The 24,695-nt window shown below is 39.0% G+C and overlaps 1 protein-coding gene across 5 annotated transcripts in view; it reads left to right on the top strand.

Annotated features, from left to right (window-relative positions):
• AKAP7 (A-kinase anchoring protein 7) overlaps positions 1-24,695 on the top strand; it is a 134,460-nt gene that overhangs the window by 82,684 nt on the left and 27,081 nt on the right. For 2 of the 5 annotated variants that reach the window (XM_087865495.1, XM_087865493.1), the window contains exon 8: positions 14,657-14,725. The exons of 2 other annotated variants lie outside the window; for them this stretch is intronic. In XM_087865495.1, coding sequence (XP_087721621.1) covers positions 14,657-14,725 — 69 coding nt within the window. Of the gene's footprint in view, positions 1-1,617; positions 12,241-14,656; positions 14,726-24,695 lie in introns of those variants that run through there. One more of the 5 variants, XM_087865494.1, reaches the window with a different exon arrangement.

The raw sequence follows: 24,695 nt of genomic DNA on the forward strand, positions 1-24,695 counted from the left end.
TGTAATATAGAATGTCTCTTTTGTGGTGGGCAGGACTAAAAAGTTTGTCTTGTTTTCTTTTGCATAGACAGGGAAGATGATTAGGAAAATTTCATCTCTACTTAGACCAATTAAAATGAATCTATTTCGAGCATGTTAGGAAAGGGAGAATTGAAAAGACAGTTTATCATCTGAGAAAACTGTACAATTTTTTTCACTTGAAAACTTTAGCAGTTGGAAATTTCCTCTGTTCAAAATTATCAAGTAAATTAATAATTGCTGAGTACAGAGTATTTAATTATTTACTTTCTGACACAGAAATTGAGTGACCATGTAATTTATCATTTAAATGTACCCTTGTGAGTGTACTAGGTTAGGAGTAAAAAAAAAAAAAGGAAAGCCAAGACTGTCCAGGTTTAACTGGGACTGTGTCATCCTGCCTAGAAAGCAGAGTGCTCTTGAAAAAGTAGAACCTTTGATGTATTAAAATTACTCAGATGCCCATGTTGTTCCTTTTCATAATCTGATTGTCCTCCTCTTAAATGTTTCTTTGGTGAAACACGTCTTCTAAAAAGAAAGTGTTTGAAATCAAATTGTTAAATGCCCTTAGTAAAAATAAAAAACAACTGATAATTGGAACTCTCAGCTTATTTCTTTACATTTGCTTGAGTTAGAGGAAGCCTCAGATTAAGTAATTGAGAAAATTAGTCTTAGTGATGGCTCACTGTATTTTAACTGGTGTATCAGCTATCAATCTTGATGCGAACACGAAGTGGCAACCGTGGCTCAGGCTATTTTGGAAATGCAACCATCTGTTGGCCTGGTTTCAAACCTTATGATTTATATTAGATGCTGTAGGAAACCTACGTATTAAAGGAGCAGTGCTCTGTGGTAAATGTAATGATCTGACAAGTTAAGCGTCAGTGCTAGCATGATACAATAGTAATTTATTTTATTTTATGATTTATTTGTAGAGCCTTTGGTTTGCAGTGTATTTTAGGAAATATGAAAGTAGAGATGGCTGGGTGGCTCAGTCAGTTAAGTGTCTGTTTTCAGCTCAGGTCGTGATCCCAGGGTCCTGGGATCGGGTCCTGCATCGGGCTCCTTGCCCAGTGGGGAGCCTGCTTCTCCCTCTGCTTGTGCTCTCTTTCTCTCTCTCTCTGTCAAATAAATAAATAAAATCTTTTTTAAAAAGGAAATATGAAAGTAAATATTGAATTTCTAATAAAAAGAAAAAATGCTACATGAATGATAATATTGGAGTGCAGAGTCTTGTGGTCAAAGGCATTAAGATGTACAGTAAAACTAGTGTTAGGAGGCCCTTCCAAATCTAAAAGTTATGACTAACCCATCACATTGCCTAATTGACTCTGAATACACTTTTTCACCACATTAGTTATTGCTCTAACGGTGGTTAGCACCGTGCCTAACATATAATGTTAGAAAAATGTTAGTTATTCATATAAATAGCTGTACTAGTCATATTAGAATACTTATTGCAATGGTGTTCTTACTTTTCTAACATCAGAACACCCATTTCAGGTAATTATAGACCTGTGTTACTCTTAATGCTTTCCTTTAATGGCCTGTGATTAATACTGGTGCATTTAAAAAAAATGCATGGATATATATCATATGCTTTTAATTTATGTATTTATGTAATGTTTTATATTGCATATATACTTATATGTAGTTTATGTGAGTACAATGTGAGGATAGAAACCTTCACTTTATTTTTTCCTGGCTCTAGGAAAAACACAACAAAGTTGGCAATCTATCCTCTTTAATATAGTGTTATTTAAAAAAACCCAATTTGATAATGTGATGAAATCACAAGAGACAAACATGTAAAACTCATGAAGTTCATCTCCATTTCAGTGAAGCACTAAGGAAGTAGGGTGCAGAACAGTGTGGAGAGACAGTGCATGCGCTACAGAGGGAAAGTGCAGTGACCCAGAAGTTCCTCGAGTGAGACAGACCTTGTTGCAATGGTCACTGCCACTTCCCAGCTTGGTAACCTTGCATGCAGTACTTCATGACCCTAAACCTATCTGTAAGATGGGGTTAATAGTGATGGCTAACTCATGAGGATGTCGCGAGGACTGAATGAGATAATGCACGAAAAGCCTGACTCATACTCAGCGCTCACTCACTAGTGTCCATTATTACTGCTGTGTTTATTACAAAGTGTGTGTAGAATTCTTTTTTTTTTTTTAAGATTTGATTTATTTTAGAGAGAGAAAGAGAGTGCAGTGGGGAGGAAGAGAGAGTTTTAAGCAGATTCCACGCTGAGTACAGAGCCTGGAGTGGGGCTCGACCCAGAGATCACTACCGGAGCGGAAACCAAGAGTCAGTCACTTAAGTGACTGTGCCACCCAGGCGCCCCAATGTGTATAGGATTTGTAAGCCTAGCACAGAGAGGGCTAAAGAGTGACCTAAGGAAGGGTTAGTATAAGGGAAAAAAAGTCATTTTCTTTTTAATCTTAACTAGGAATATACTCTTTTAGACTCTAAAAGATTCATTGTTAAACACTGGGACAAGGTGTTAAAGGATTTGTTAAATGTCTTTACTGACCCATCTTTTAAGGTGGAAGAGAGAGTACCATTTGTGAGTCATCTAACCTGAAGGTTTGAGTGAGCTCTTGAAATTGCTTCCACCATTATCATTCCCGAATTCTCTATTTTGTGTTGAATTGTTGTACTTTAGTTTTTGCCAGAGCTAGACTTTAATTATTATCGCATCTGATTAATTGGAAGAGAATAATATTCTTTTCCAGCTCTGAAAATCCAATTCCATTATATTCTTTTGTTCTCTATTTACTCTTAAAATAGGAATTGGAAGGCAGAGGGGAGTATGACCGTAGCAAGTAAATGGCTCTTAGCTGTTGTACTATTGGTAGAGTGAACTTGGGATTCGATATTGCCTGAGCGATCAGGCTAGCTCCCTGGGGGCATTTGAGAGCTGCTAGCTGTGCACATAAACACATTTTGTTGTATTTTATTTGTGCAATTTACTGAACAGATATTTATTGAACCTACCAAGTGCCAAGCATTATGTTGTATATTAAAGATCAAAGGTGGGTCAACAGGGACTATACTCTCAGCGTTTACATTCTAGTGAGAAGTCATGCAAACAATTACAATTGAAGGTGATAATGACCGTAATGAAGTTAATGGGAACCAACCGAGTGTACTTGTAATTCTGCCTGGGATTGTCAGAGAAGGCTGCAGTGAAGAGGGAAGTATAGAGCTGGAAAGTGAGAATGTGGGAAGGAGGACAGGCGAAAGGGAGATGTTTTCCAGGCTGAGTCGCTTCCCAGAGGAGTGTAAGTAATGCACTCGGTGCGTGTGAATTACCTATCCTTCGGATCTTAATTCAGATCTAATTTCGTAGGGGATGGGAGCCTCCAAAAATTTTGGAGCTCCAAATGACACACTCAGATTTGTGCCTTAGAAAGGCCACTCTACCAGAAGTATAAAGGCCAAATGGTGGGGAGACCAGGAGACCGAATCAGCAAGATGAGTAAGGAGACTGCAGCGCTAGGCTCGGCGGGTCCTGAAGACTGTCTGCAGTTAGCCTTTTCAGCGCAGGTGGAGAAGGAGGGCTGCACTGCGGGTCTAGGTAGGCAGGAGAATCAGACTTCTCAGGTGTACGGCAGATTATGAAAGACAGGGGAGAGGTCTAGGATGGCTCCCATATTTGGGGTTTGACAGCTAGGTCGATGGGACTGCCCTCCAATGTAAGGGAAGAAAGAGAAAACATTTTGGTGACAAGGGGATGAGTTTGATTTTAGACGTATTAAAACACCTGTGGCCCGGTCAAGTGACACTCCCAGAGGGAGGTGTGGGGCTTAGATGACCTATCCAAGAGAGATTCGGGAGGGATGCAGTGGCATTAGGTTCAGTGTTAAAGCTGTGGCTATGAATGAAGTAAGAGAGGGGTTACCTGGACGGCTGGGGCTTCAGAGTGGTTTTGCAACTAGTTATCTAAGATAACTATTGCGGAGGAAGGAAGGAGATCTGAAACCAAGGGGCTAAAATAGAAGGTGGTGGAAATTAGTTAAGCAAATATGACAGATTTGTTTATTGTTTTTTCTTGGTCTATGGGATCTGGACAGCATGACATAAAAATGCCCCTTTACTATGCAAGTTTGCTTCTTTTACAGAGCAACTTGTTCTGGTAAAAACAGGGACTATGAGAGCTGAAGAAACGGAGTATATTCATTTCCCTTTATGGAATTTAAGTTCTCTGTTTCTTTTCGGTCACCCATAAAAATCCTTTTCTATTTTATCTAACTTGAAAACATTTTCTATAAAATACCTAGAGCACTCACTGTAGCTAACGGAAAGAACAACATTTTGTCAGTTTATTCACTGTGGTTCTACTTGGTCTTCTACTGACGAGGGTATTCGGGTGAATATTTTGTCTTGCTTCTGGCTATGTGTTAAGGGAACTGCATTTGATCATCATAAATTTTATGTTTCATACCAGGGAGCCATAGCTGCCAAAAATGTTTTCCTTGCTAACAGCTCTGATCAAAGCAAAAGCTTTTAAGAAGTCAGTCTTAGCGTAGTCAGGTTGAGGACAAAGGCAGTTGACAGTTTTGATACTTGTTCTCCAGCTATGTGCTCAGTATGTGAGTGTGCCATACATTTACCCATAGGTGATTGTTTTTGCTTTTCTGTTTGTTTTTTACTAGCATGGCACTGTTTTTCAATTATTTACTTCTTAGGGCTTTTTCCCCTTTCTGCAATACAAAATGATGTATTGACCCTTTCAATAACTTCACTAATTTTAACTGACCACTGGCAGCACTCGTGGTTTGCCTGTCATGAATCCATTTTCTTCCCCTCCTTCTGAGCCCCGCCTTCCCCGTGAGGTGGTGAACTTCAGGGCTATGGGCCTGGCTTTGGGCCTGCTGCTGATTGGTTCTATTCTTCTTGCCAGTGATTAGTTTAGGAAGTGGCATGTGACCCAATTCTGATATTTGAGGGGAGCTCAGAAAATAGTGTTTTGGCTGAGACTTAGAGATTCATGGGGAAGAGAACATCATCTTTTAGTTGGAAATTGTTGGGTATCCATGTGATGCCAGGACTTAGCAGCCATCTTAACCATGGGGACACTATGTGACTACAAACATAGACACTGTGTATGGGAGACTAGAAAGGTGGATCTTGATCTTGTTAAGCCACTGAATTAACCAACCCTAAAGCCATTCTATCTCTGATTATAGGAGATAATGAATTTGTTTCTTAACAATTTGAATTAAGAGTTTTTTGTTATTTGCAGCTGAGTGCATCCCACTGGATACACATTTTGGATATGAAATAAGAAACGGATTGACAGAAAATAGTCATAGTGATGTGATGTTGGGGTTTGGGAGTGAACAGTCAGGAAAGAATTCTTGAGACATGGTTTTATTAAAGCACAGGATTTATAAAAAGGTGGTTTTATTAAAGCATGGGGATAGGACCTGTGGGCAGAAAGAGCTGCACTAGGATTATGAGGAGCTGTTGATTATATACTTTGATGTGGGGAGGGGCAGAGATAAAGGAAGTTTCCAAAACGATTTTCCTATGTTAAAGAGGACTTATAGGATCCTGGAGGTCTGGCTAATGCCAAGCTAAGGTTGCTAAAAAGCATTAACATTAAGGAAGTTGTGAGTTCCTTGAGGACTGTCCCTCTGCCTATCTCAACTACTTGTCAATGGGTGGCTGCAAAGGTGTAAGGACATTTAATTTTATCTACATTTCTTTTGCTTTTGTTTTCCACATCATCAGTATTTTGGCTTTATGGGTATTTAAATTTTTTTTTTTAGTTTGTCTATTTTTTTGTTGATTGATTGATTGATTGATTTTAGTAATCTCTACACCCAACATGGGGCTTAAACTCATCACCCTGAGATGGAAAGTCACTTGCTCTTTGGACTGAGCCAGTCTGGCAACCCAGTTTTATGGGTATTTAAACAAGTTATCAAATGTTGTTGAAAGTGTCCATAAACAGAATGAATACTGACATAGTGTATCAGATGAACGTTATCCTGAGCCACGGTATACTGGTCAGGAGGGATACTGAGACTTGCCAAAACCAATTATGATTTCACTGCCTTTCATCTAGTATTAAGTGAATTTTCTTTTTATTATTTTGGGGATTTACTTTCATTCTTCCTCATCCCTTTCACTGTTATAAGAGAAAAAAAATTTAATAATAGTGCATTGAGTTATTAAAGCACCTTTTATTTGAGGTCTTCCAGTCCTTTATATAGCAGGAAATGTGACTGTTGTCTCTCCCAAGGTCAAACAGTGGAGCACTTTTAGAGCTAAATACAGACTGAGGCTATTCCAGATACAGAATAATTAGGAACTGTGAAAACCCCCAGTAAATTAGAAACTATACAACCAAATTTTTGTTGTTTACGTTGTTAAATTGCAAATAGAATCTACTCATTGGGTCCTATTGGCTTTTCTGAAATACATTTTTTTCCTGCTGTGAAGGATGTTGCTTTCTCTCCGAAAGTCTCAGGGCATTAAAGGATTAAAAGCAGTTGAATAAGAAGGCAGCCATGTCAGATAATACAAACACTGGGCCAGCAGATTAAGTATATTCTTTGCTTTTCCTTTTTTTTTTTTAAATAGGTTTTAACATCCAATCATTTAACTTGTCCTTGAGTTAAGTAACTCCTGTCGGTTTTTGTGATTTCATAGTTAATGCCTGAGAAGAAGGACAGAATGTAAAAGCGGGACTGAACAGCAGCTAACTAGAATAGATGACTGTTGCTGGCCTTTGTTCTCCTGTTACTTCATTGCCTTAATAAAACCGTCCAATGGGATTTACCACGAGGCAAATGCCCCTCCCGCTCCCGCAGGCACATGCCTACAGATTTCTGCCTCCTCCTCGGTTTGGCCCTGGCTTGCTCTCTCACCTACTTTGGTTGTACTCCTTGTCTCGAAAGTTAACCCCACCTCAAGAGCCACTGCGATTATTGTATTCGCACATACTAAGTGTTTAATAAATAGTGGCTAGAAGCAAATTGAATCGATAAAATGGTATAATAGAAGTTGGAGGTGTCCAAGCAGATAACGTAACCTGTCAGCCCATCCTCCAGGCTCTTACCTCAAGAGCTCTACTGCTGTCTGTTCTCCGAGCAGGAAAATAAATTCTCCTCCCTAATTTATTTCTTACCAATTAAGGGAAGGGCCGCAGCTACATACATTGTTGAAAGTTGGGCCATGCACCTAGAAAAGAACTGATTGAGGGCGCCCGGGTGGTGCAGTCGGTTAAGCATCTAGCTTTTGGTTTCGGCTCAGGTCATGATCTCAGGGTCATGAGATCAAGCCCCGCGTCAGGCTTCGTGCTCAATGGGGAGTCTGCTTGAGGTTCTCTTTTCTTGTGCCCCTCCTGCTTGTGCTCTCCCCTGCAAACAAGTAAATAAATCTTTAAAAAAAAAAAAAAAGAAGGAAAGATCTTAATAATAAGCATGGAAAAAGCGTTTGAAAATTGGCACTAGGTAGACACGCATCAGCAGAGATTTGGGAGTGACTATTACGGATTGGTAAAGAAGGACTTCATTTGTAACTCTAGTTAAATCAGCTTGTTTCCTCCCCTTTCCTAAATGTACACACACTGTATATGGTACATTATGTTTTTCTTCTTGTTTTTTAAAAAACACATTTTCCCTTCAATTACATACTGAAATTCTGTAGCATATGGCAGTTTCAAATGCAGATACCTCTAACTTTCAGTTTTAGAGAAAAACAAAACACTAGAAAGAGAAATGAAAAGTCTTTGTTGAAAATATGACTAATGTAGGAATAAAGAAAAAAATATTCTTGGTTCCCAAGTTTCACAGTTAGATCAAGATTCTTTTACCTGGTAATTAAAAATAGGCCTTTAGCAGTGAGATTTACAGATAATCCTTGAAGTTTTTCAGTTATAACTTTTTCAGCCTCTTTTTCTTACAGACATTCATAAGAACAGCTTTCAAAGATCAATATTTAATCATGTAGCTTCAGAACTTTGCCCTTTGGTTACAAAATGGCTGCAAAGATGTAGCAGGAGGTAAAGAGGAGAGGAGCATCTATTGGGTCTGGGTGATATATGCGTTGTGGCTTGATTATCGAGAATTGAAATTTGGTTTTACAGGAACATAGAGAAACACGATACAATATTGAATGTGTGCATCTAATGTTCTCAAGGCCCAGACTGATTGTCTTTTGGCACCCCAATATCAACATAAAAAATTGGGATATATTCCAAAACAACCCAATTTTTATGAGTTTTGTTTTCATGAATTGTCAAGCATTTCTTGAACTCACATACATTTTCACTGAAACTGTGACATTTCTTGGCATAACAGTTTCCATAAGCATGCCACCTGCTGTGTAATGAAATCTCCCCGAAGTGTGTCTCTTGTGCTTACAGGCGTGTCTCCTAAGGGCTTGGTTCCAGGATTTAGAGGGATAAAGGATTTTTTCCCTCTCTTTACACTTCATGATTTAATGTCCTCTTTCTCTCTACTCTTTTTAATAAAGGAACATTTACTTTTTTCTTTTCTTTCTCACGTGTTTCTGTAAGTTGTCAAACGCAGATTTCCTTTAATTAATGAATTGTAGGTCTCAGAAGAAGTGGCAATTTGGACAGTTTTATAGATTCAGAATCTTACAGTGAGATTTGTTCTTTACCTTGAGTCAGACTTTTATATAGCGAGGTTGCTCAGAAATCCAAGTATATGTGTTTTCAGACTGAAAATAATGCCACCCAGTGATATAGAGAAGAGACTTTTGGTCATAGTTAAGAATTCGCTTTTCCTCTTAGAGACAATATTGTCAGAGCTGATCAAAGCACATGGAGAAGAGGCAGCAGCCACCCCCTCATACTGTTTATTTCCTTCCCACCATTTTAACTATTATAACAAGAATCCAAGCAACTGTAGCAGACAGGTATCCGTCCTAAGCATGATTTGTTCGTAGCTAAGCCTGTGAGAAAAGAAAATATGAAAAGGTTATAGCTTTAAAGTTACAAACATGATATCATATCAGGTTTTCTCATTCAGTTTAACTTCTTTTTAAAATCTTCTCCTGGTTATGGCAGATCTCTCTATATGACTGAAAGGGGTCTGTTAATCCTCTAACAAAATCCCATTAATATTCTCAGGGATTCCTCATGACTGGTATGAGTTGCTATTTTTCCTGGAAGGTGAATGCTTTCAGGGGCCATTCTGGTATTTCTGTGCTCCAGATAGAGTCCTCCCCATGGCGTGGCAGGCAGCAGAGCTAGGCTCCAGCTCCTCTAAGGGATCTGCCTTCATAGGATTATATTACTATGAATAAAGGAATTTGGTGACAAAACCCAAGAAACAAAGACATTTAAACATATTACCATTGAGCTTGGTTAAATAGCTATTTTTCTGCGCATTATTCTGACATTGTAGTAAGCTGTCTCATAAGGTATATACCTGATACTGCATACAAATTGTGTTTAATAGTACAGAACTCAGGGATGAGCTGCTCAGGGTTTGTGCAGCCAGACAAATTGAGTTCAAATCCCATTATCGTCCCATATTCTCTGAGAGGTTTTGGCATAGGTTTTTTTTTTTTTTTCGGAGCCAACTTCTTCCATCTGTAAAAAGGGGATAGAAATACTACCTACCTCATAGAACTGTGGTGGGGATGAAATGAATGAGTAAATGTAAAGCACTTAGCAAGAGCCTGGCATATAGTAAGTGTCCAGTAAATCTTACATTTATTCTTGCTTGGCTTACTACTTGATTGTTTTTGTGAGATAGGGGAGGTGAGGAGGGGCTTGTATCTTGTACTATTCAAGTCAGTTACAGATTGTTATAGTCCCAAACAATTGGGTAAATGATGACTACTTTCTAGGTGCTTCTGTATGGTAGCTATTCAACTTTGAGAAAGGGGCATGTGATGGCTGGGAAAAAAAATCAGTTTTTTCACCAGTATTCCCAACCTATGTATGGTTTGTTTTTTGAACTAACAAAAATGCAGACATATGAATGCCTCTGTTATTTTGAGTTGAAAATGGAAACTCTTATGAAATCTATAGAAGGGAAATTACATTTATTTGTATATTTAATGAATCATCATTATTGAAAGAAACACAAAAATATGCAGTGTGAAGACCATTCCTGGAAATCCTGGGCTGAGAGTAGCCGTGACCTACAGTATGAAACTATAGCCTTCCAGAACAGAGAGAAACCTTAGTGATAGGAAACCAGACTCCATCTTCTCCTTGAGGTTAAATGATATGCCAATTATTTACACAATTAAAAGCCAGTTTAAAAATTCCTACCTTGAATTTTCAATTGTTTTTCTAATCTTGTATTATGGTTGATTCACTCTTAATGCTTACGAAAAGAAACATCTCTGACTTTATATATATATATCTGACATACATATTTCCCCCTCAGACTGCAGGATATCCTGAGGTAGATACTGTTACTTGTATTTTTATTCTTAATTTCATGTTGTCAGAAGTAGTGCCAATGGGAATTAATTAATAAAGTGAAGTTGGTGTAGGGTTCATCACAGACTATCACCCCCTGAGTGAGTTAGGGGCCCTTCGGCTTGGAGTCCACATGTATAAGCAGTAACTCAATATGGCAGCTAGCAGGGCAGGAGATTGGAACAGGAAGAGGAGAGATTACTGGCTGGTGCTAAAAAGACGGAGGTGCAAATAGCTGTGGTACTCAGTCTGTTCGCTACCTCTTTCTTTCTTCCCAAACACTATCTACTTTGCAACAAGAAGTTAAAAAATTTTATAATGAACTTAACCTGATTTTCAGGTCTTACAGAGAAAGATAATCCAAACTCTGACAAAGAGGTCGATATTTCAGAACGGCTAATACCTGGCAGATCTGGGATTCCAACCTCTGGCTTTCTACTTCTAAAGGTTTTATGGCGACACCAACGTTGGTGATTAGGGAATGCCAGGAATTACTCATTTTTTTTCAATGAACAGTGTTTACTACAAATATTTCTTTCATGTATGAAGTAATGTTTAACATAAAAAAATAGACAGCTTTTCTTTTTCCAGACTGCATTTTCTTCTTGTTCAGAGGGGTATGAAAGCAGGCATCCTGCATCCAAAACCATGGCAAGTTTTCATGATCCTGGTAAATGGGTGCGTGTGCCTTGCTAGGAGGTAGAGGAGGACAGCAGGAATTCGGGTGGTATTTCTGGCACTAAGAGCAGTCTTTCATTCCTGTAGGGTCATAGAGTAAGGCTGTTCCCTATTTAAGGGAACAGATTCGGAGCTGTTACTTGAAGTCAGTTATCTCCTGTCATGATGTTCAAATACTGTGTTTTAAATTTAGTCGTTGTGCTGTCCCTGAATTTGCTTACCCACCTCGTGGATTCATTCTGAAGGGTGCTTTCATCTCTGATCTTTTTCTCAGTGGTGCTTCTAGATGTGGGGAATTTTCTGGGCTAATGACATATTTGATGCTCTGATTTCAAAATTCATACTATTGATTTCATGCTTTAATAGAAGAACACAGCAGTGTTTCAGAAAGCAGACATTTAACTTTAAAAGCTACACTGTAGAGTGCTGACAACAGCATTGTCTTTGCCCCACTTTTCCCCTGTCATTCCTACAGTTGGTGCAGTGTGTGGGTCATTAGTGGTACTTCATTCAAGTTGTGTTTTCAGTGTTCTGCCACGTCCGGTTCCTTATTTATAAAACAAAGAAACCAAAATCTCCTGGGGAGAGAAGATAGCTCTTCCTCTTTAAATAGCAGGCAGAAAACGTAGGGATTTTTTTTTTCTTTGAATTTCTCTGTGTAATTCCCCTATTTTGTCTGCGGGAGAGAGGACCACTCATTGTGGTTTGCTCTTGATTATCTTTCTTAAAGACACACGCGGTTCTCCAGGCCGTGCTCGTGGCCCGGAGCGCAGGCCGGGAGCTCTCAGTCTAGTGTGAGAATTGGGCAAGCGGCTGGCTCCTCTGCCGCTGAACGCCGGTCCCAGAGCGGTTGCCTCTGGCTGGAGGACTGGGAGGTGGAGCCTTCTCGCTCACCGCGGCGAGTTCCCTTCTCCCTTCCCTCTGCCGGCTGTGCATTGGCTTGCCGCGCTCCGGGTGCTACCGCTGAGAGTGGAACAGGCAGGGTGTGCTCGCAGACCGCCGTATAAGCTGCAGTTTCTATTTGGGGCGCCCGGGGAGCAGAGCAGCAGCCGGGAACGACCGCACCAGTGCCATGGGCCAGCTCTGCTGCTTTCCTTTCTCAAGAGAGGAGGAAAAAATCAGTAAGTGGGATTGTACTACTGTGGAGGGTCCTAAGTGCTCGACTATTTTGTGTGGTTGTCTTCCAGGGGGGAGTTTTGGGTTTTTTTCTTAGAGGAAAGATAACAGAAGAATGAGCTGTGATTTTTTTCCCTGTGTGTTTCTTAAAAGGATGGGTAGGTATGTGGTTAATAATTAACTGGGGAAAGTACAGGGACTCAGTAAATAGGCTCTGTTAAAAAGACAAAATCCTGAAAACTTATTTTTGATTTTCGTCTGTTGCTGATCCCACAGCTCATTCTTATTACACTGTCTAGAGTCAGAGTTTAGTTTCGACTTTCTTTAAATCACAGCATGCAATCTGATATGTTGTATAAGCCAGACTTCATTTTTCTTCTCTGAAATTGGGATATTTTCAGAGCAGTGCTCGATAATAACATATAGAGAAGTAAAGCTGGCTCTAAAATGACGTATATTACACATTTGCAGATATTTTCACGTGTCCTCTGCTTTGTTCTCCGTGGAGGGGATTCAGGTGTAACTGTAAGACAGCTCTCCAAACAAGTGATGCTGCTTGGCTTCCCAGCAAAAGCCTCATGCATATTTTTAAACCGATGCCAGGCAGATTCAACATCTGCTTATGGCTTAGAAAACAGAACTTAAACTGATGACACTTGCATTAAATTTTTTTCCTCACTGGATTATGTGTATTCACTTACATTTTGGCTTGGTTAAATACAGCACTAGCATTTTAATTAGTGTGCTGAATAGAATTTGCCTTACACTAGTTGCCCCCAAATACTGAATGTTTAGTTCTTTTTCCATAAAATGTTTATAGTCACACTTACTAGATTTGCAGCCATATTTCTGTCACATCAGGGCTTTATTTAAATACATTTAAATAGGTCTATAGGCTCTCATGATACCTGGTTCAGATAGTGAAAGGTCCATATCTGGCTTCTATTTTCTGCTGCTGGTTCTGTAGAAGACTAGCCAGGGGCAGGTTCTAAGAAAAAGGATGCATATCCTATGCCTGTTCACTTGGGAAATAAGCCAGTTTTCATAAGAAATCTCCTGGGAGTGCTTTGGAATAGATGTTGGGAGACTTAGTGGCATTTGATTATTAACAAGAGCCAATAACTGCTCTCAGTTTTACTTGTGAAAATGATAGTGTGCAATACATGATGACCCTGAGCTTAAAACCTGAGGTGAGTTACAGCAGAATTATTCTTTTTTTTTTTTTTTTTTTTTTTTAAACTATGAGCATCGGCATTAGTTTGACAGCCTGAAACTTTCCAGGTATTTGTTAGGATCATTTATTTGTAGTTCCCGGGGGTTTTGGTTGATGGAGTCATTGCTTACACAACATCTGTATCTGAAGGACCATGGTATGGACGAATGTAGGGATAGTAATTCTCCCCTTCCCCCTCTTTACCCTTTACCACTTCCTGTTCCACTGCTCCCGATTTTCCCCTGGAACCCTGGCTTTCCTTCTATTCTGCTTCTCTCTTTCCCCGCATGTAAGCAGTCTTGGTGCTAAGAGAAGTCAAGGTGCACCTCACTGAGGAATTTGCTCTGCTCTGTCTTTATCTGGGACTGTGGGGTGCAAAGTCTCGTGTTTTATGCACAGTGCTTCTTCATATTCGTTGACAGGGAGTGGTATAGACTGCCTTTTGGAGTTACTTCCTCAAGTTCCAAAATTTTAAAAAGACTTGAAAGCATTACACTATGTCTGAAGTGAAGTTTTAGTTCAAATGATGGTTGGAATCAGTGCATTTGCTCCCCTTTCTTCTCATCCACCCCCACTGGTGGCTGACCTTCCCCTGTCCCCTCACCACTCTTGCATTTGTCTTTGATTTTGACATTGCTTCCCTGTTTTTCTCCTCATGATCTGCTCCATCACTCATTCCATCAGCTGTCTTCTGATGCTGTGTTTAATATCTCTGCTACCGGAGGGTCTAAAGAGGAGCTTCTCTGCCAGGCACTGCTTACGCTGCTGGTAATACATGTCTAACTTACAAAGGGGACTTGAGAAAAAAGCGCCAGTGAATTCATTAGCCATGCTTCAAGAAACAAGTAAATTAGCGCCAACTGTAGATAGCCGATCCATAAGTTGTGTTGATAACAGGTGAAAGAATCCATAGTAGGCATTTGGGAGGGCCCAGCAGTCTTCTATCCTGCTGCTGGATTGTACAGTAACCTCCTGGGTCTTATTCATCATGTGTCCCCACCTAGCAGGCTTATAAGCCTGCTCTGAGCCACATGCTCAGTTGGGACCGACTAGAGACAGAGTACAAACATGCAAATGCCTACACCTCTCAATACTGCTGTAAAGGATGATGGTCTGGAATATACCTCCCCAGGGCAGCTCAAATTTTGGAGAACTAAGCGAGGTTTTGGTGAAAGTTTAAATTTGTGGATGTCATTCTCAAAACACAGGTGAGTTGGAAAGCCCGTCCTCTACCGTCCTGCAGAGGTACAGACAGGATATACCCAGCTGGCCAAGTGGTAAGAGTCAAGTGACCCCTTCTCCCCTCCCACTGCTGCTTTAGCCTGCTTTGACCCTTGGTGGTGGTGGTAGGTGGAAAGTATTTCCATTTAATTCATTTGTTAGTGTTATGATTTTCATCTATTGATAGCAAACAAAATGATTGTTTAATCAACTAGTTGTGCAAGGGGCCTAAGTTTGTGTGAAAAATTAACTGCATGTGTAGCCAGAAGTCTTGGTAATGGGGTCAATCATCAAATACAGTAGAACCCATCACGGTTTAGTTTTCAGTTAATGCAGCACAAAGCAACTCCACCCTTTTTGCTTAAATGCCAGCAGTAAGCATTTTCTTAAACTGCATGCTTTTGGGCCACAGTAAGTAGAATATACTGATAATAGATACATGTTTCTTGCAAGATTAATAAGGGCATTTATTGCAAGTTCAAGCTCTTGCTGTTGCTACACAGGAACATACTTAACATGAAACATTACTGTAGATATTGTACGATTAACAGATGTTGTAGATACTCTCAATGTAGTATTTTTTGCTGAATCCTTACATAGCACTTGTTTTCTTTGCATTACCTAATTTCTCATAGTGAGCTTCCTGGAGGGAATGTCCACGAACAGGAATGTTACTGCACAGACTTACTGACTGCTGTACTTTATCAATCTCATGAAGTAGACCTCAAAAGAAAACTTAAGTACGAAAGGTAGACACTTCTGTAACGAATTAGAAAACATTCCACTGGCTCTTCTGTTGAAAATTTTCCCATTTTGAAGTACATTGCTTTTATGTAGAATGAAATAGATGAACGTCCAAAGATGAACTATCCTGCCTCATCAGCTACTCAGGTTACTGTCACCAGAGGTTTTCAAGCATAGGATGAGAAGCCATTCCTAGGGATGTGTAAGGGCGAACGGAACAGCCAATGAATGGATACACTGGCAGCTTGGTTACGTTCCAGCCCTGATATTCGGTGATGCTGAAAATAAAATAGTATGTATTTCAACAAGACACATAGTTTAATTTTACAAGTATGTGTCTTTTTATTGGAGTATAATTGACATACAAATTAATTTCATGTGTACAATGTAGTGATTTGACGTGTGTATACTTTGGGAACTGGTAACTAAGTAAGTCTAGTTACCATTTGTCCCCAGGCAAAGTTAATACAATATTATTGAATGGATTCCCCCATGCTATAGATTCTATTTCCTTGACTTATTATTTTATAGGTGAAATTTGGTACCTCTTGACCCTTCACCCATTTTACTTCCCCATCGCCTCCTCTCTGGCAACCACCAGTCTGTTCTCTGTATCTGAGTCTGGGTTTTGTTTGGTTGGTTGGTTTTAGCTTCCACATGTAAGTGAAATCATGTGGTATTTATCTTTCGCTGTCTGGCTTATTTCACATGGCATAATACCGACAAGGCTTGTCTATGGCGTTACAGATGATAATATTTCATTCATTTTTGTGGCTGAGTAGTATTCTGTGTGTGTGTGCGCGCGCACGTGTGTGCATTCCACATCTTCTTTATCCATTCATCTATCAGCAGACACTTAGGTTGTTTCCAAATCTCGGCTATTATAAATAATGCTGCAGTGAACATAAGCATGCATGTATTATATCAAATTAGTGTTTTTGTTTATTTTGATAGATGCCCAGAAGTGGAATTGCTGGGTCAAATGGTAATTCTATTTTTAATTTTTTGAGGAGCCTTCATACTGTTTTCCATAGTGGCTACACCAACTTACATTCCCACCAACAGTACATGAGGGTTCCTTTTTCTCCATAACCTCACCAACAGTTGTTATTTCTTGTCTTTTTGATAATAGCCATTTTGGCAGGTGTGAGGTGATATCTCATTGTGGTTTTGATTTGCATCCCCCTGATGATTAGTGATGTTGAACATCTTTCAAGTGCTTATTGGCCATTTGTATGTCTTCTTTGGAAAAATATCTATTCAGATTCTGTGTCCAATTTCAAATCAGATTTTGTTGTTGTTGTTATTGAGTTGTATGAGTTCTTTATATATTTTGGATATTAACCCCTATGGTATATATAATTGGTAGATACCTTTTCCCATTCCGTAGATTGTCTTTTAATTTTGTTGATGGTTTCCTTAACTGTGCAGAAGCATTTGTTTTCTTTTCTTTTCTTTTCTTTTCTTTTCTTTTCTTTTCTTTCTTTTTTCTTTAGAGGCTTTTTAAGTTTGGTATAGTCCCATTTGTTTATTTTTGTTTTTGTTGTCCTTGCCTTTGGAGTCAGATCCAAAACCACATCACTAACTTTATTGTCAAAGAGCTTATCACCTATGTTTTCTTCTAGGAGTCTTATGGTTTTAGGTCTCACATCCAAGTCTAATCCATTTTTGAGTTAATTTTTGCATATGATATGAGATAGTGGTTCAGTTCCTTTCTTTTGCATGTGGCTATCCATTTTCTCAGTACCATTTATTGATGATACTATCCTTTCTGCATTGTGTGCTCTTGCCTTCTTTGTCATAAATTAATTGGCCATGTATGCATAGGTTCTGTTCTATTAATCTGTGTATCTGCTTTTATGGCAATATCATACTGTTTTGATTACTATAGCTTTATAGTATAGTTTGAAACTAGGGAGTGTGTTACCTCTAACTTTGTTCTTTTTTCCCAAGATTGCTTTGGCTATTTGGGGTCTTTTGTGGTCCCATACAGTTATTAGAATTAGAATGATTTGTTCTAGTTTGTGAAAAATGCCGTTGGAATTTTGACAAGGATTGCACTGAATCCATAAATTGCTTTGGATAGTATGGACATTTTAATGATAATAATTCTTCCAATCCATGGGTGTGGAATATCTTTACATTTATTTGTGTCATTTTCAGTTTTTTTCATCAACATCTTGTAGTTTTCACTGTACAGGTCTTTCAACTTCTTGGTTAAGTTTATTTTTAGGGTTTTTTTTTCCATGGAATTTTAAATGAGATTTTTTTTTTTTATTTCTCTTTCTGATAGTTTTTTATTAGTGTATAGAAATTGGGGCGCCTGGGTGGCACAGCGGTTAAGCGTCTGCCTTCGGCTCAGGGCGTGATCCCGGCGTTGTGGGATCGAGCCCCACGTCAGGCTCCTCTGCTATGAGCCTGCTTCTTCCTCTCCCACTCCCCCTGCTTGTGTTCCCTCTCTCGCTGGCTGTCTCTATCTCTGTCAAATAAATAAATAAAATCTTTAAAAAAAAAAAAAAAGAAATGGAACAGATTTTTGTATTTTAACTTTGTATACTATAACTTTATTGAATTTGTTTATTAGTTTTAACAGTTTTGGGTAGCTTTTTTGGGTTCTCTGTATATAATATTGTGCCATCTGTTAAATAGTGACAGTTTTACTTCTTTCTCAGCATTTGGATACCATTTATTTCTTCTTTATGTCTTTTCTGATTCTGTGGCTAGGACTTCCCAATACTATGTTAATGAAAGTGGGGAGAGTTGGCATCCTAGTTTTGTTTCTGGTCTTAAAAGCTGTGGGTTTATCATATATAGCCTTTATTATGTGAGGTATATTTCCCTTATACCCATTTTCTTGAGTTTTTATCATAAATGGATGTTGAATTTTGTCAGATGCTTTTTCTGCATCTGTTGAGATGATCGTATGATTTTTATCTTTTATTTCATTAATGTCACATTATTTGATGTTGAACCATCCTTGCATCCCTGAAATAAATCTCACTTAATGTTGATATATGATCCTTTTAATAGATTGTTGGATTCAGTTTGCTAAAACTCTGTTGTGGATTTTTGCATCTATGTTCATCAGGGATATTGGCCTATAATGTTCTGTTATTATAGTGTCCTTGTCTAGTTTTAGCTTCAGTGTAATGCTGGCCTTAAAATGAGTTTGCAAGCGTTCCTTGCTCCTCAATGTTTTAGAAGAATTTGAAAAGGATAGGTATTAAATCTTCTTTGAATGTTTGGTAGAGTTGGCCAGTGAAGTCATCCAGCCCTGGGCTTTTGTTTGTTGGGAGGTTATAAGTGTTTGTTTTAATAATCCATACATATTTTACTTTTATATATGAAATATTTCTCAATATAGTCTTTTTGTTTGACAGGAGTTACCAGGATAGTATTTCTTTCATAAATATGAACCAAATCTCAAGATAGTTTATTTCTGATGATTTGGATTTTGGTGATATAACATTAATATATAAATTGAGGTAAACAGTGTTAATTTCATGTCTGATGAATACTTACATTTTTGACCTTAATTACCATGGTGGATAATGTTCAGTTATACTCAGGGAAGTCTGTGTTTAGATTTTCTAATTCGCTGGAGGGCTTCCTAGAAACCCTATAGCCTTATCCTTTGCTCCTCTTGTTTGTACTTAGATGTACCCATGTTGAGGTTATCTTTCACGTGTGTGTTCTATCGCCTCACAGATTTCAAGCACTGCACATGCAGGACCCGTGTTCTCTACGTCTCTTCCTAGCTTCAGAGGCTAACATAGTGTGTTACCCAGAGGAGGCATGTTCTAAATGTTTGCTAGTGAAGAGAGTGAGACACATTTCCTGCTACAAGTCCGAGAGAGCAGGAGTATACGCCAGTCTGTCAGAGGACAGAACTTGGAACGACTCTGGTTAATACCATAACCTGTAAAGAACTCTGATTACTGAATGTACCAGAGAAGCATTTTAATATGTTCTCACTTAGATGCTACAGCCTGTGTCCCAGGAAATGTGTGATAGGGAACCTCCCGTCAGCAGACAGCAGTGTTCATCCTCCATCCTCACCTGTAGAAATGCTTCTGGACATAGGGACACGGCGGAACTCCAGGGGTGCTACTGCTCGTTGAAAACGTATGGCCCGCCCCTTGACGTGAAGTTTTTACTATAGAAAGAGCGCAGGACTGGGTGTAAGGAGAAGTGGGCGAGAACCTCAGCTCTGTTACCAACAGCCCGACACTGGGGAAGTTACTAACCTCTGTGGGCCTCGCTTCCTCATATTTAAGAAGTAGGGGTTGAATTACCATGATCTTGAAAGTTTACTCAGCTTCTCCCCATTTGTCCCTTAGAACTAATAGTCTAGGAAGTAAATATGATAGATAGAATGCAGTTCTTTCTTCTTCCCGCTCTTCCTCCCTCCTCCTCCTCCTCCTCCTCTTCTTTTTAACTTCTTGAATGCTTCCTGTGTGTCAGGTACTGTGCCAGGTAGAATCATTTGGAAAACTGCTTGTGAAGAGAAACTATTAGAAAATAAATTCTTCCTCACTGTCCCATTTAAGAGGGGAAGTGGCTGAAAGCCAGTAGTTTAGCAGAGTTCTCAGTTACAGTTGTCCAGAGGTGCTGGGGGCCCAAGAGCTGGCAGGAGGCTGGGACCCCAGGCAGTTCGTTACCTGCTGCCCCCTTTCTGAAGCAGTGAGGCACAGTGAAGTCAGCGGTGCTTAATGTAACCGGAGACTCCATTTTGTAAAAGAATCCTGTGGGTGATCTTATGGCAGCACCAGTAATGTTGTGTGATATGAAGCATTTAACCATAGTCACTAAAGATTAGATTTTTTCCTTCACTAAATAATGTATACCCAAGAGGTTTATGTTTCTAAAATTAAGCAGAGGACCATGAGTGCAAATTCTCATAGTAACTATTCCTGTTTTCACTCCCTGATTCCTTTTGCTAATTCATAGGTTGTATGTATTTGTTTTCATTGCTGCTGTTGTCAGACTGTTTACAGTTTTTCTAGATTGTATGATCAAATGCTGAGTAATTTTCATCAGGAGTACAAAGGTTGTAGAATTTTTCCCAGCCTCTAGTGCAGTCACTGGCTGCTGTGAGCTCTACCCAGATGCCCTGTCGAGCAGTGTGATGTGACTGGTCCCTATGTCTTCTTTCCTGGGTGAGGGCCGTGTGAAAAAGGAGTGGAGAATCTGATGTACATAAAGGTTTTGGGCTAATAGGAGAAAGCTTCATGTATTACCCCTTCCTGGGGCATTTGCATTTTAACAAGCCTCATTATCCCAAGTGCTTGGGAAGTATTTGTAGTAAAATAATAAAATAAATTAAGCAGCAGTAATGACGTAGTCCAAATTAATCTCTAGTGCAGGAATTTCGGGCAACTAGTAAAACTCTTTCAGGGCATCTGATAAATCACTTTCTATAGATAATCGCCTTCTTTTTAATTAAGTTGGCCTTGCCTAATATGTAGGTCTTTGAACTTTCATCCACAAATTTCTGATACCCACAAGTAAGCTTGAAAGAGCCCTGAAACTCTCAGTGCTGAAAGCAAGGGATTTTGGAGGCAGATAGACTCGGTTTACATTTTCGGTTCTAATATTTGCTGTGTAACTTCTCTAAGCCTCCGTAGCTTCATCTTAAATATCTACATATTGTGAGAATTAAATAAGCTAACCTGTGTAAATGCCTGACACTGTGGTTGGCATCTAAGAGACCCAGTAAAGATCATTCCTCCGTAACAAATGAGAGTATACCGTGTAGTTGTAGTCATTTGGAAGGCAGCTTGGCAGAACCATGGTTTTATTTCTTTCATGCCCAGAAGGAGAAAAAAAGGACTTATAATTTCAGGCTTTGAATTGTTGAGTAGACTTATTGGTGTGGCATGTTTTCCTTTGGGACACTCCCTCGCCTTCTCGTTGGGGTCTGTCCGTCAAGATGCCTTACTTCCCTGCCCTAAGAGAGACGTGTGGTCCAAGCGGGGTTACTGAGAGTCTTCCCTAAGACTTGATAGAGGGGCTGTCTTCCTTTTGGGTTGTGAGTGGAAAGGATGTAAACATATGATTGCTAGTTGGTAGGGAGTCAGTGGGAGTCTTCCTGAGAATGAAATCAGCACAGAAGAAAGGAGGCCAGAGAAGGAGAGAGAGTCAGTCCTCATGATAATATTTGAGCCTCTGAGTTCAGCCATGATGAAGATCTTCTTCATTAAAGCATGAAGCATTAAATCCTCCTCTTTCTTTGCTTAAACTTGCTTGAGTTAAATTTCTGTCACTTGTAACCAAAAGGCTTCAGATACTATTATAGAGGACATTCCGTATCTGTAAGAATAGACCCATTCTGGAACAAATATTTACAAACCTGGTGAAGAAGTAAAAACTAAAAAAAAAAAAAAAAAGCAGAAGTAAAAACTCTGATTTCTTCTGAACTCCCTTGTTCCATTTCAATGGCAGTGAAATTTAGCTTTGAGAGCTGTTACGAAGAGTAATCCCATCCACTTGAGCTAATATTGTTGAGTACCATACATTTGGAAAGCTCTGAGCCAGGTGTTATGGAATGTGCAGCGATGAGACACAGTCCCTGTTGTTGGAGGATTTCTTTTTAATTTGCATCACTTTTTAAAAAGAGGTTTGTTGAATCCCAATATTTTTTTATGCCCTGAATGGAAAAAGCCAAGATAAAAGGTCTTGGTGTTCTCAGTCAAATAAGCAAGGTCACACCCCTTCCATACCAGGGAAGTTATGTGGCTGTGTCCGCCAAGTCCAGGAAGAATGAGTAAATTACCACTAAGACTGGAGGTTGCCTCAAACCCCCATCACAGGCAGTGGTTACCACTTGACGCAGGCAAACACCGTTTCTACAACAAACATTTTGGAAAATAAAGTTTCCTATGACAAACATTTATAATGCCAAAGGTACAAGTTAACAGAACTTGGAACTGTTAAAACCAGCCTTTCCATTATATAGTCAAATTCTCTGCCCTTAGCAAGTAGTCATAGACACAAATTGAACTATAGGGTGAAAATTAAAAGAAGCAGCATAGTTTTAGCTTAAAATCTGTGGAAACAAGGATATAAAGGATATTTTCCTAAAGGCTGAGTCAAAGATATCTGAAGTTTATAATTTTCTGTTTTTACAAACTGCCCCCAGAACTTGTGAGTTTATTCAAGGACATTTGTGAGCCTAAGATACATATACAGAGAAATTGTAGTGCCTGAGAGAAAGTGATGTGAAAACAGGATGCTTGGAGTAGATGGAGAGAAGATTTCACATTCCTAAGAGAGATGGAGCTCACTCATTTGGTGATGCAGATGGGAGAGGGAAGAAGGAATCCGATGGAAAAGGGTGACCCACTTTTTTACATGTTCCTGCAGCCCCTCCCCACCACCTCTGCTTTGTCTTGTGGTTGGAATGTTGGTGTTGGCGTTTGCCATGTAAATTACTGCAAGTTTCAATCTGATGTCTTAAATCTGACTGTTAGAGCAAAAATAAAATTCACACTTTCTAAGCATTTAAAATATTCAGCTCAAGTTAGCTGGGAAGCTCAGCGTGTTCAGAGTTTTGATTGATGTTTATGGTAGCTAATAAAATGGCAAGCAGATGATCTGTTCATCTGAGACCTTCTCTCTGGATCTGTCGCAGTTGGATGTTATTTAACAGTCTGACAAGTGGGAGTGTGTCCTGAGGAGGGAGGCCACGATGGTGGGGAGCCTAGAAACCACATCATAAGAGAAAGGCTGAGGGACTATGGCTGCTGAGCGAGGAGGAAAGAAGACACATGAACTAGTTGTCTTGAAATATTTGGAAGACTCTTTAACATGGAAGGAAAAGAAGAATTATTATGGTTCCAGCGGGGCAGAATTAGGACAGTGGGTGTATGTTCTCACACATTTTCTTTTGACGATTTTAGATATATAAAACCTAGTAGTATTTTAATTATGTTTGCAATAACTCTAGGCTTTTTTTTGATATAACTATATGTATTAATAGGTGTGTATCTCTACACAAATACATATGGAAATATATAAACGTATGAAGAATTTAAAAATAAACAGTAGGAAGATTTTAGCTCTCATAAGTTGACCCTTGAACAACATGGGGGTTAGGAGTGTTGACCCCCTGCGCAAAGATCTGTATATAATTTTTGACTCCCAAAAAACTTAACTACTGATAGCCTATTGTTGACCAGAATCCTTATTGATAAGATAAAGTTGATTAACACATAGTTTGTATGTTATATGCATTATACACTGTATTCTTACAATAACGTAAGCTAAAGAAAAAGAAATGTTATTAAGAAAATCATAATATATTTACAGTCAATACATATATTTATGGAAAAAAATCTGCATATAAGTGGACTTGCACAGTTCACACCCATGTTGTTCAAGGGTCAACTTAGCAATAGCTCTAGTTTTAAATAATGAAAATACTGAAATGGAGTCCTAAAACATGGGAAAATTATCATAGTCAAATTTTGCATTAATAATTTTAAAGATTTTTTAAAAGAGTTTTTTAAAGATTTAAAGGTTTACTTATTTTTTAAATATTTTTTAGATTTATTTTTAAAAAAAGATTTTTTAAAAGATTTTTTAAAGATTTTTTTATTTATTCAAGATGTATTTATTTATTTGAGAGAGAGAGAGCACAAGTGGAAGGGGCAGAGGGAGACGGAGAGAGAATCTCAAGCAGACTGCGCTGAGCGTGGGGCCCCATGCGGGGGCTTATTTCCCAGCACGGAGATCACAACCTGAGCTGAAATCAAGAGTCAGACACTCAACCAACTGAACCATCCAGGCCCCCTGCATTAATAATTCTTAGTTTGAAGCCACCTTAACTGGAGAACCAAAATTTTTGTGAAAAAAATGTGTGCCTCTTTATTATTTTTTGTCTTATAATAACCGTTAAATGACTATTTTCAACTAATTTCTTTAGGATCAACAAACTTGCTTTAAAATAGAAACGTAGGGGGTGCCCGGGTGGCTCAGTCAGATAAGCCTCGGACTCTTGGTTTTGGCTCAGGTCATGATCTCAGGGTCCTGAGATCGATCCCTGCATTGGCTCTGTGCTGAGTGTGGAGCCTGCTTGGCATTTTCTCCCCATCTCCCTCTGCCCCTCCCCCACCACTCTGTGTACTCTCTCACTCTCTCTCAAGTAAATAAATAAATAAGTAAATATTTAAAGTTGAAATGTAATATACAACTTTGGGTTTTTACGTAGGTATGTTTTTGTATTACCTGTACACATCATGAAATGTTGACTGTTGAATTCAGTAGTAACAGTGGCAGTTG

This window comes from Ursus americanus, chromosome 11 (genome assembly GCF_024610735.1).
Source record: "Ursus americanus isolate L20-20 chromosome 11, mUrsAme1.1.p, whole genome shotgun sequence".
Lineage (NCBI taxonomy): Eukaryota > Metazoa > Chordata > Mammalia > Carnivora > Ursidae > Ursus > Ursus americanus.